General features: G+C 37.9%; 1 protein-coding gene across 1 annotated transcript in view; it reads left to right on the top strand.

Moving 5' to 3' along the window:
* BARD1 (BRCA1 associated RING domain 1) overlaps nucleotides 1–12371 on the top strand; it is a 69212-nt gene that overhangs the window by 12779 nt on the left and 44062 nt on the right. The window contains exons 3-4 of the mRNA XM_081241818.1: nucleotides 2692–2840; nucleotides 10316–11277. Coding sequence (XP_081097944.1) covers nucleotides 2692–2840; nucleotides 10316–11277 — 1111 coding nt within the window. The remainder of the gene's footprint in view (nucleotides 1–2691; nucleotides 2841–10315; nucleotides 11278–12371) is intronic.

The following is a 12371-nucleotide window of genomic DNA, read 5'->3' as shown; positions in this document are numbered from 1 at the left end:
TGGTTGCTGTTTTTCTTCCTTATCCCACGTCATTAAGTTCTGTCAGTTTCACCTCAAAATGTGCCCTACATCTTGAACTTTCCTACTTTTCTCTCTATTTACTACTGTTTATACTTTGGTCCAAGCCACCATCATATTATTTCTCCTCAGACTTTTGTCAAAAGTTCATAGCTGGTTTGCTTCCCCATTTTCTGTGTTCTTGTGAGTGATCTCGCAAGAGATCTTTTGAAAATGTAAATCACGTTCTTATCATTACGGCTCTTAAAGTCCTTCAGTGACTTCCTATTACAATTAGAACGAAATCCAAACTCTGCACTGAGGCCCACGAGACCCTGTGCAGGGCCCAGTCCTTGCCTGCCTCTCGGACCGCACATCCCTCTGGCTCACACTGTTCAGCCACCTTCTCCTTTTAGTGTATTAAACACATCAAACTCACTCCTGCCCCAGGACTTTTGCGCTTACTATTTCTTCCATCTAGAGTGTACTTCTGCCAGATTTTTGTGAGGCTAGCTTTTCATCAGTTCCATTTCAGCTCAGATATTACCTCCTCCAAGAGGCCTCCCATTATTCCTGTATAAAATTTTGGCGACTCCCTGTCTCCACTCTGGAGCAAGCAGATTTGTTTCAGGGGTTGTACTCACTGTATATAATAGATTAGTGACAAATCTGGAGCATAACAAACTTGAAATTGTATGTAATGAAATTGTATGTAAAGCTTGTGTGTGTTCCGTACATTTAATTGGATTCTAAAGGGGTCTGTGACTTAAAATGGCCAATGAAAGATTAAGGGAGGCATGAGAACATCTTAAAAGAGAAAATGGTCATCTGTATATGAACAGAGGAAAGAACTGGTTCAGTGTAGTTTGGTTCATTTTCATTATATGATGCCAAGAATTAGGGTAGCTGTTTGTATTCTCTGCAGATTTGGAGTTATGTGAAGCTGCTGAGCAGTGCTGTAAATGCCATGAAGTTTTGTTTTTATTCTTTTTTTGGGGGGGGGTGGGGGCTGTGCTGTGCGGCTTGCGGGATCTCAGTTCCCCAACCAGGGATTGAACCTGGGCCATGGCAGTGAAAGCCCATAATCCTAACCACTAGGCCACCAGGGAACTCCCGCCATGCAGTTTTAAAAGATGGTTTTGATATGTCGCAGTGCAACTGAAGCATTGGAGTCAAGGGGAGGTTGGAGGGAACACAGATTTTTATCTTGTTGACATGTTCTGCTAGCTTCAGAATACTTACATGCCAATCCCGAATAAAAGTAGTCCATGAACTCTCTTTAAGACGTAAGTCTTTTTTTTTTTTTTTTTTTTTTTTCTTTTTGCGGTATGCGGGCCTCTCACTGTTGTGGCCTCTCCCGTTGCGGAGCACAGGCTCCGGATGCGCAGGCCCAGCGGCCATGGCTCACGGGCCCAGCCGCTCCGCGGCATATGGGATCCTCCCAGACCGGGGCACGAACCCGTATCCCCTGCATCGGCAGGCGGACTCTCAACCACTGCGCCACCAGGGAGGCCCAAGACGTAAGTCTTTAAAAAAAAAAAAAAAAAAAGTCTTTAAGTCATGTGGCAGGGGGACCCAAACTTTTTGGTCTCAGACCACTTTACACTCTTGAAAATTGATGACCCCAAAGAGATTTTGTTTACTTGTGTGTATTTCCCATATAAAACTGAGACATTAAAAAAATACTAATTCATTTAAAAATAACGATAAAAAACCCATTACCTAATAACATAAATAACACTTTTTAAGGAGAAATAACTATTTTGCAAACTAAAGAAAAAATAGAAGAGTGACACTGCTTTTACATTTTTGCAGATTTCTTTATTTTGCTGAGTAGAAGACAGGTTACATATTTTGAAGGGGGCTCCATTGTAAGAATCCTCTGGCCCTACAAATGAGAGGGTTACATGAAAAGGGATGTAGTGTTTGGAGGAGATGTGGCTTTTACGACTATTATATTACCCAGTCCTGCTAGAGCCCATCTGGTGAAGCTAAGGGAGGTGTGGATTTAGAGCTTTCTTATTTCAGGATTCACAGATAGGCTTCAGGGGGGATTGTGAACAAACGCTTGTGCACATCTTCATCAGAGTCACAAAGGGTTTGTAACCCCCAAGGTTAGGAAAAACCTTTCTAACTATTGAGACTGTAACTTGAGTAATTGAGTAATTGAGTCTACCGGTTATAAAAGTACCTGAAGGAACCAAACATCTTTTCTCAAAAACTAAAGCCTTTAGACACTTGTACAAAAATAAAAGAAAAAACACCTTTCCCCATTTCTTTGCAGTAATTTTAGGTATCTCCATGAAGCACAGTGTTAGGTTTAGAGTAGGAAAGGTTAAGATGCATGGCTTACATGCATTAGGTACTAAATATTTTTTTAATATCTCCCTCTGTACTCTCTTTAGAAACTATAGATTTATTTGCAGGGAAAAATCATGCAGACTATTGTCTGGCCAAGTGTAGTCTCTACATAGCAAATTACGTAAGCAACTTTAGATTTAGATAAGGTATGTGTGTGTTTGTGTGTCAGTGTCATACTCTTTCAAAAACACTGTTTTAACTAATATTTTATAATTGACCATTGTTTATTAGAACAGCCTCTGCTTCATTTACTTCAGTTCAAACTGTTCATTTTTTTCAATTCAGATCCTGCTGAATGTATTGATATCTATATGTTTTTTGATCCTTTTTAAGTAATTGTGTAAGTGACTGCATTGGAACCGCATGTCCAGTGTGTTACACCCCAGCCTGGATACAAGATGTGAAGATAAATAGACAGTTGGACAGCATGATCCAGCTTTGTAGTAAGCTTCGAAATTTGCTACATGACACTGATTTTTCAGGTGAGAAATTTCACTGTCTCTCTTAGTTAAATAACTGATAAATTCATATTGATTTTATAAAGTATGTAAAATATGAATGACATATTTCAGATGTTAAGATTTATAGTGTTAGGAATCATTTTGAGAGGTGACAGAGGTAATTAGGCCTGACTTCCTTATTTTATAGATGAGAAACCAGGGTCCAGAGAGATTAAATGATCTTGCCTGAAGTCACACATGCAGTTAGTACCAGGAGCAGGAGAAATAGAGCCCATTTCTTCTGATCGTCAGTCCAGAGACTTTTTTACCACCTATACTACCTGCTTTTTACAGTTATAATAATTTCTGTATAATATATATGGAATAGTGATTTTTGTCCTTAAACTCAGTTAACTATTATTTCACAAGATAGAATACAACCTTTTGGGTATCACTTTTCTACAAATTAGTTAGATTAATTTTGCACATTTTTTTTTTTTTTTTTTTTTTTTTGTGGTACGCGGGCCTTTCACTGCTGTGGCCTCTCCCGTTGCAGAGCACAGGCTCCGGACGCACAGGCTCCGCGGCCATGGCTCACGGGCCATGGCTCACGGGCCCAGCCACTCCGCAGCATGTGGGATCCTCCCGGACCAGGGCACGAACCCATGTCCCCTGCATCGGCAGGCGGACTCTCAACCACTGAGCCACCAGGGAAGCCCAATTTTGCACATTTTTGAAAGAGCAAAAATCTAACATCCATTTTCTTTTCTATTTAAATGGAGGTTAATGTTTTTCAAATTGTTCTTACACTCTGTGTGTTAACTATATATTTTCCCATTGTGCTTTCCACTGAGAACTAATTAGCTGTGGAAAGCAAGTAAAGTGTTTTTGAATCTTCATAATCAGATTGAAATTGTCTTTTTATTGACCAGATAACATCATTTTAGCTTGTGTTTATGGGAGAACCTTTTCTTGACTGGCAGGATGCCATGAATGATTGATAAAGCTCATATAAACTGGTTGAATTTCTGTTTTGAAAACTTTTGATCTTAGTTTTCCAACATGATGTGTTATTGTCAGCTACTAAAGGTGAAGTTGATTGGGCAAAATAAAGAAGTAACGCAACTACTTTGAGTCTTATTGACCAGGTCCATATTTCTGAGAAGAATTTAAATCACAGTTTACCTAAGAAAAGTTTTCTTCGTCTAGTTTTCTGATTTTTGTATTAGACTCCATCCTTTCATGACAAAATGTGCTATGGTGATAAAGTTTTACTGATTTTCAGATGTAATTATATATGCACATGTTTTGAAAAGTACCTTAAAAAATAATATGTAGTAAACCTCTTTAAGAGCACAGTGAGGAAAAGTTTTATTAGTTCATCTGTACTGGTTTCCTTCTTTATCAAAGATAGTGCTGACAGTGTTTTATTTTCTGTTTAAAACAGATTAGTGTATGATCTGTTACCCCTCCCCCCACCCCCTTACCATTGATTAAAACAGGAGTTGTTAATTAAGAGTCCATGCATTTTTAGCAGTGTTGGGGCTTGGGGTGGGGGTGGGGGGGTGGCAGGAATTAGCAAGTCTCTTGAGTTAACTGTACAATATGAAAAATGTTCATGTCTATGTGAAAGTGGCTTTCCTCAGATTCTTAAAGATGTGTGGTCTGTTAGGAATGTTGGCCATGCATTGAAATTTGGGTGCTATCTATATTTTGTCTGTGGCTGTCATGATGTTTGATTCTTCTTCAGTTGCTGTAGAGTAATATATTAGCTTGCTAGGGCTGCTGTAAGAAAGTACCACAGACTGGGTAGCTTATCAACAGAAATTTATTGTCTCACAGTTCTGAAGGCGAGAAGTTCTAAATCAAGGACTAGGTGAGTTTGGTTACTTTGAGGTCTGTGAGGGGGGCGTGTGTTCCAGGCCTCTCCTTGACTTGTAGAAGGCGGTCTTCATGTTCACATGGTGTTCTCCACGTATGCATGTTTGTGTCAAATTTCCCTTTTTTGTAGGGACACCATTCATATTGCATAGAGCCCCACTTTCCTCATCTTTACCAATTATATCTGCAATGACCCTGTTTCCAAATAACGTTATGTTCTGAGGTAATGGCATTAGGACTTCAATATATGAATTTTGGGAGGGACACAGTTTAACCCATAAACAAGTAATGTGACATTTTTAATGGTGATAATGGGGGAGCAGAATAACCTTCAGTGGGTTGATTGTAGTCAGTTATCGCATGCTGGGGTACTGCGTACCATATGGTGCAAAGAATTAGATGACTTCTCAAGAAATTTTACTGTAGTTAGTGATGTTTGAATTATCAGTATGGTTTTCATATTTTGTGGACCATGGAATATGAAATGCCTTAATATTTCATCATTAAAAAAGATATTTAGGAAAATTGCTGAGTTGAGAACAAGTTTTTGTGTGGGACCTGAGGCCTTTTGGAATGCTGTCTTTCTCAGAGGAGAGGTGGAGTTTGGGGAGAGAATTATGGTGATTCACTTTCCAAAGGCCATTTTGTGTTCATTTTCCTTATTATAATGACTAATAATTACATTAGTCATTACCAGACTTTAGCTGTGCTGGCTTTATTAGTTTACTTATTTTAAGATGAATTGAAATTTCACTGATTGCCTAACCTATAATCAGAATTTTAGGATCTTTATTCTGTAGGTGAGGAAATTGAGGGCCTAGTTTAAGCAGGGTGGTCATGCTGTCAGTTTCTTGCTTATTGTTTTATCATTTAACACGGTGCTTTTGTTAGAAGTGTGGGCATTTGTTTTATTTGTTGAATTGTGTTGGAGAAAAATTGGCAGTGTTAAGACTAATTCATATCCTAGAGACTAGACTTAGTTAAAACAATTTTAAAACAAACTCTTAGGTTTTGGTTTCAATAATCCATTTTATAATGGTGACATCCTCCTTTGCTACATTTAGAGAAGATGAAATAAGTCTAGAGTATAAACATACTTTTCTATCTGGATCTGTAATTTCCATGGTACAAAGCATTTTCTACTTATTGTAAGTTGCATTGTTTTCAACTTTTCCTCCTAAGGTCCCCCAAAACAAATTTAGCCTTGAAGGGCATTTGAGATGTTTTCTTTGGGTATATCCCTTGGTTCCTTATAGTTTATCTATTCAATATATTTCATGTGTATATACCTTTATGTTAGTTTATTATCTAGCAAGTACTTCTAAAACTAAAGTATAAGGCAAACTAGGTGAATACGTACAGGGAACTAATAGTTGGGGACGAATAATGGTTGATCCACTTTATAATGAGGAAATTGGAAAATAATATCATTATAAAATAAAGGTATTAGATTAAGTGATTCCTGAGCTCTAGCTCCAAAATCATACGGTTCTGTTAAATAGTCAAGTGCTGAAGATGATGAATTAAGCGGAATGGTTGGACATCTCCCACATTTTCTATATTTATTTTTTTAAACCTGTAGTTCACAATTCATCTTCCAAATGAACCTTGTTACTTTCATTTACTATAAAATATATAATTACTATAATTAAGATGGGTAATTAGGAAGACCTTGTTAAATCGTGGACATAGTATATAGTATACTGGAGATAAAGAAGCTTGATTTACAGTAATACTTCCTCAAATGAACTTCTAAATACTTGAAGAAATTTTTCTTGGTTCAGTGTACTTTAAAGAGAAGAGGTTGTCTGTCATAAATTTTTTCTGACAACCATTTATGGATAATTTTACCTTATTCTTTAAAACATAGTCTGCTTTCTACCAGTGGCGTTAAATTTAAAAGTTTTTATTTTCTCTTGCCCCCTATCATATTAAATCAGACCTTGCAGGTGCTGGTTAGGTTTTGTGAAGCGTATGTTGGTGTTGGTGACATTAAAAAAAATGCTTTGATTATGCTTTCATAGGATCCCAACTTTCTGTTTTCTGGTTTGGGAGAGATCCTGGTCTTTCTGTAGCAAATTACATAGTGTTTCATATATGCTATGACTTTTTTATAATAGATGAAGATGAACATTTAAATAGCTGTGTCGCTGTTGTTTTGTTTTAAATAGAACTGAATACTTCTTAACTTACAAAATAATCATTCTTTAGTGAAGGCGTTAATGTTGCACAGATGGTAGCAAAGTACTTTCCTTTGATTTTTAATAAGGCGCTAGTTTGTCAAAGAGTTTTCTCAACTTCTGTTGTGAAACCTATAATAGAGAATAATTTGAAAGGCACACTGTACATCATTATAATCCTTTGATGTAGATTAATGATAGCTAAATCACATTTTCTAATTGCCTCCCTTTTCTATAGTTTATTACTAAATTTTAAGAAAAACACTTGGCTAAGCAGCTCCTTAGCAACATGTATGTGTCTGTTCCTCGATATTTTGTGGTGTACTCAGAAATATTTAAATTCAGAGAATAGAATTCTTTTAAAAATGTCATCATTAGGAAATTTACTATGTAGAGGAAGGACCAATATTTTTCTTCATGAAATGAGTATGATAATTTATCATGCTTAGAAGCATTCACCCGTAAAAACTGTTGTAGCTGTTAGTAGTATGATTTATGTTCCAGCAGTGGTGGTGATTTTGCTTTTTACAGTCTTAACTTAGTTATACTGTGTAAAATCCAGAACTTAAAATCATGCTTGCTGTAGTGGTTCTTGCTTAGTTAGGACAAGATGCATAATCAAAATCTTCTTAAGTAAATTTATTACAGGATGATTAGTGAGTTTATTGTGTACAATGTAAACTACATAAATATATGCTCTCTGCACTTACTCCTTTATAAGTTAGGAAATGTGTGCTCCTGAGTTTGAAGTTTTGTTGTCTTTTTAGATTTAGATTTTTTAGTTGATTGAGTGTGTTGTTACTACCTACAAGCCTTAATTTTCCTTTAAAATGCCTAATTCTACATTTTGGAAGTTTTGTAAGTGTTGAGGACATCAGAATTTGACATTGTTTTTAATTGAAAATGTCATCAGCTATGTTTAATAATAAATTTAAAAATATCAAGTACGAGTTTTTACAGACTACCAGAGGATTAACCTTTAAGTCTTTGTAATCCTGAGTCTTTCTTAAAAAGTAATCTTGATAACATTTTATTTTGACCTTTTCTCTAGTCTCGAGATTATGTCGGAAAGGACTTGGTTTTGAAATCTACTTGTCACTGCAGAGAAAAGACCTTGTTGAATTTAGACATAAAGTCTGTGTGAATGGATCCTCATTCTGATTGTTTTTATTTCCAAGATCCTGTCCTAACAATACTTTTCTGAGCAGGTGATGTTCAGTTCGGATGTAAAAGGGTGTCAGAGGGTCTGCTCTTATTCGGATACCCACTCCTCCTTCTAGCTGGGTTTATCATTTACTGACTTTTCAGTGCAGTGCTTTCCTTTTCCATTTCCAGGAGGGAAGGGATAGTTTCTTTGGAGTGGAGTGGAGTTTGACTGAATTCTTTTGCTTGGCAGGGATCATATCTCTGAAATTTCTACAGAGATAAATGCTAATTGTTTTTCAGAATCCACTGTTTCATTTTTTCTTGTCTGTTTAAAGTGCTGTCTTTTACTTGACAGATCTATTTATAAAGATAGGACTTTTGGACTTCCCTGGTGGCGCGGTGGTTGAGAGTCCGCCTGCCGGTTCAGGGGACACGGGTTCGTGCCCCGGTCCGGGAAGATCCCACGTGCCGCGGAGCGGCTGGGCCCGTGAGCCATGGCCGCTGAGCCTGCGCGTCCGGAGCCTGTGCTCCGCAGCGGGAGAGGCCACGGCAGTGAGAGGCCCGCGTACCACACAAAAAAAGAAAAAAAGAAAAAAAAAAGAGTATGTTTGAGTGTATAGTTATAGTTCATTCATTCTCGTTAGTTTTTTGTTTATATAGCTCGAGGTTATATTAGATGGTACCTGAAGAGTTGTGACTATTACCTTTAATTCCCTAGATTCATTTTGTCTGAAGTTGAAATCAGGTAGTGTAGTCCTTTCAACTTTGTTCTTCTTCAGTGTTGTGTTGGCCATCCAGGTCTTTTGCTTTTCCACATTATAGTTACTTTGCTCTTCCATGTAAGTTTTAGGATTAGCTTGTCTATTATTTTTTTTAAAAACATACTGGAATTTTCTTGGGATTATGTTACAGTCTATAAATCTGTCTGGGAGAATTGACATCTTAACAATAATGAGTATTCCAGTTCATGAATCACGGTATGTCTTTCCAATTGTATAGGATTTCTTTCATACATATTGTTAATTTTCAGCAAGCAGAGCTTGTACATATTTTGTTAGACTTGTACTTAAGTATTTTTTTTGGTACTATTATAAACAGTACCAGATTTTTAAAAAATTTCAGTTTACATGTTCATTGTTAGAATACAGAAATACAGTTGCAGTTGAACCTGGTACCTTGACCTTGTATTCTATGACCTTGTTACAGTCACCTGTTTTATTAATTTTTTAAAAAAGATTCTCTGGGATATTCTATATAGCCAATCAAGTCAGCTGTGAATAGATACAGTTTTATATCTTCCTTTACAATCTGTGTGCCTTTTATTATCTTTTTCTTACCTTGGTGTGCTATCCAGGACTTTCAGTATGACGTTGAATAGGGATGGTGAGAGCAGACATCTTCACCTTGTTCTTGATGACAGGAACAAGATAATAGGAGCAAAACAGTAGTTCCAGTCTTTCTTCATTAAGGATGGTACTAGCGGTGTGTAGTTTTTTTTTTTTTTTTTTGCGGTACGTGGGCCTCTCACTGTTGTGGCCTCTCCCGTTGCGGAGCACAGGCTCCAGACGCACAGGCTCAGCGGCCATGGCTCACGAGCCTAGCTGCTCCGCGGCATGTGGGATCCTCCCGGACCGGGGCATGAACCCGCATCCCCTGCATCGGCAGGTGGACTCTCAACCACTGCGCCACCAGGGAAGCCCTAGTGGTGTGTAGTTTTGTAGATGTCCTTTATCAGGTTGAAGAAGTTTCCTTTTATCCCTAATGCTGAACCTTTTTAAAAATAATGAATGGATGTTGGATTTTGCCAGATTTTTTTTCTGTATCTGTTGAGAAAAGTCACATGGTTTTCTTTTAGTTGGTTGATACAGTGAATTATATTGATTGATTTTCAAAAGTCTTTTTTTTAAATTAAGCATCAGTTAATAAGTCTTAATTTTTTTTGACTACTTTGAATCTCATACCTGCCTATCAGTCCGTTTATTTATTTAGTATAGCTTTTCTCCATGGCTCTTATCACTACCATACAGCAGCCTGTATTTTCTACTTATTTATTTGTATATTTTGTCTTCCCCATGTTTCGTTCCCCGCTGTATTTCCAGCTACTAGAACATTGTCTGAAATAAAGTAGGATTCTGTAAATATTTGTTGAATGAGGATATCTGCTTTCAAGGAGTTCAGAATCTAGGAGGGAAGGAAGAAATACACAAATAAAAGGTGATACACCTTAGGACAACTATCAACAAAATTCTTTGGGAGCTCAAGATGGGAGAGATTGTCGTGTAACAGATGTCTTTTCCTTTTTCCTATCAGATTTGAAAGAAGAAACATCTAGGAAAAGTTTATTTAGTGATGCAGAATGTAAGAAGAATTCAATAAAAATGTGGTTTAGTCCTCGAAGTAAGAAGGTCAGGTATGTTGTGAGTAAAGTTTCAGTGCAAACTCAGCCTCCTGTGGTAAACGATGAAAATGCTCCACAGGCCTCCATGTACGAATTTGTCTCTGCAAGCCCTCCAGTGGATGTTTCTGAGAGGGCTAAGAAGACTTCCACAAAATCTGGAAAAAAACAGAAAAAGAAAACTTGGGCTGAAATCAACCAAAAATGGAATTTAGAGGCAGAAAAAGAAGATGGTAAACTTGACTCCAAAGAGGAATTTAAGGAAAAGCTAGTATCCTGCTGTAGCCAACCATCTGTTATTGCTAGTCCGCAGATAAATGGTAAAATAGACTTACTAGCAAGTGGCTCCGTAACAGAATCTGAATGTTTTAGAAGCTTAACTGAAGTCTCTTTACCATTGGCTGAGCAAATAGAGTCTCCAGAAATTGAGAGCAGGAATGAAGTAGGGACTCCTGAGAAGACTCTCTGTGAAAACGATCTTACATCTAAGAAATCCTTGCCATCAGGCCATAATGGGAAACGTGGGCGTCGCAACAGACTTTCCAGTCCTGTTTCTAAGAGATGTAGAAGCAGCAGTCTGAGCACCAGTGGAAATTCTATTAAGCAAACAGTGCTCTCAAAAAACATGCCATTGCCTGGATGTTCTTCACCACCTTCAAAGAAACTTAAAGTTGGTGACACATTGAGGAGGAAAAGCAGTAATGTATTAGATGAATCCATTAGCCTTTCACCAGGTACGCCCCCTTCTACACTGAATAGTCCAAGTTACAGACGAATGATGTGTAGTCCCTCAGCAATGAAGCTATCGCCCAGTAGTCTTATGGCTATGAAAAGAAATCATCGAGGAGAGACTTTGCTCCATATTGCTTCAATTAAGGTAGGATGCTCACTCGAAAATACAACTTCAGAATGAGACCCAGTATAAAGCAGTATCTTTGGAGTTTGTGGAAAATGATATAAGATTACTAGGCTAATTAACCTACCCAGATGTGATACTTCCTGTGAACCAGAGAAGCAAAAATTCATAGGGACTGTATCCCTACCTCAGAGCAGTGGCCCCTGGTCCTGAGGAGCGTGATCTTGCAGGAGAAAACCAATATTTCCGTATTTCAGCTTCAGCTTTGCCAAGTGCTTTCATTTTTGTCTATTCCATAATGGTTTTTTTCAGTTTTCACCATTTTGTTTACCCATTCTTCTCATGCTTCATGGATATAGACAGACAATTGCCAAGTTACTACTGGCAACACATCTTTATTACCTAACTTCAGAGCTCAGGGGCAGTGTGAGAGGGGATGAGCTTCTGTATTGTTGACACTCCTAGTGGGTACTGCCGGGATCTGGGAGGTTGTGAGACGTGGTCTGTACATTTCTCCAGTGACCTGAAAATTTGATTGTTCGAAATGGCTCCTGTGGTTCACCACAAAGGGGCTTCTCTGGGGCCCACAGTCAGCCCATTCCTTTTACTAGCCTATTCACTGAGTTACCTTTATTGCCTCTACACCTGGGATGAGGCAGTGTTCATTTTTTGGAACCTAGCTAGTTTGCTGAGCATGTGGTGTATGTACTTGTAGTGGTTAATCTTTGAAATTGACCCAAGTGCTGCACGTAGAGGGGAGCAGTTAGCATCATAGCTTTATAGACTTTGGTCTGTGAATTCATGCAAGTGTTGTGAAAATACAATATGGGAGAGATTAGTACTAAATTAGCATAGCTTTTATGATCTTTCAGTAAATTTACTGGGAAACCCTTGGGTCCTTTGCATGGATAGGGAACTTTGGGAGGTCTGGAAAGAGCCCCTTGAGACCCTGAATGTGAAGCTGGTGAGCAACATAAAATGTCTGGGAAGAACATGGAGTAGGCATTGAGTCCAGGGATTCCTGTATTTTTCTGTGGAGAAAGGGAAAAGCACAAAAGTGAGTTTCTTCCATGCTTTTTCTTTCTTCCTTTATCTTCCAATAAATGATGAATGTA

The sequence above is a fragment of the Mesoplodon bidens genome, assembly GCF_964165515.1.
Source record: "Mesoplodon bidens genome assembly, chromosome: 8".
Classification (NCBI taxonomy): Eukaryota; Metazoa; Chordata; class Mammalia; order Artiodactyla; family Ziphiidae; genus Mesoplodon; species Mesoplodon bidens.
This window is presented reverse-complemented; position numbering and strand designations above follow the sequence as displayed.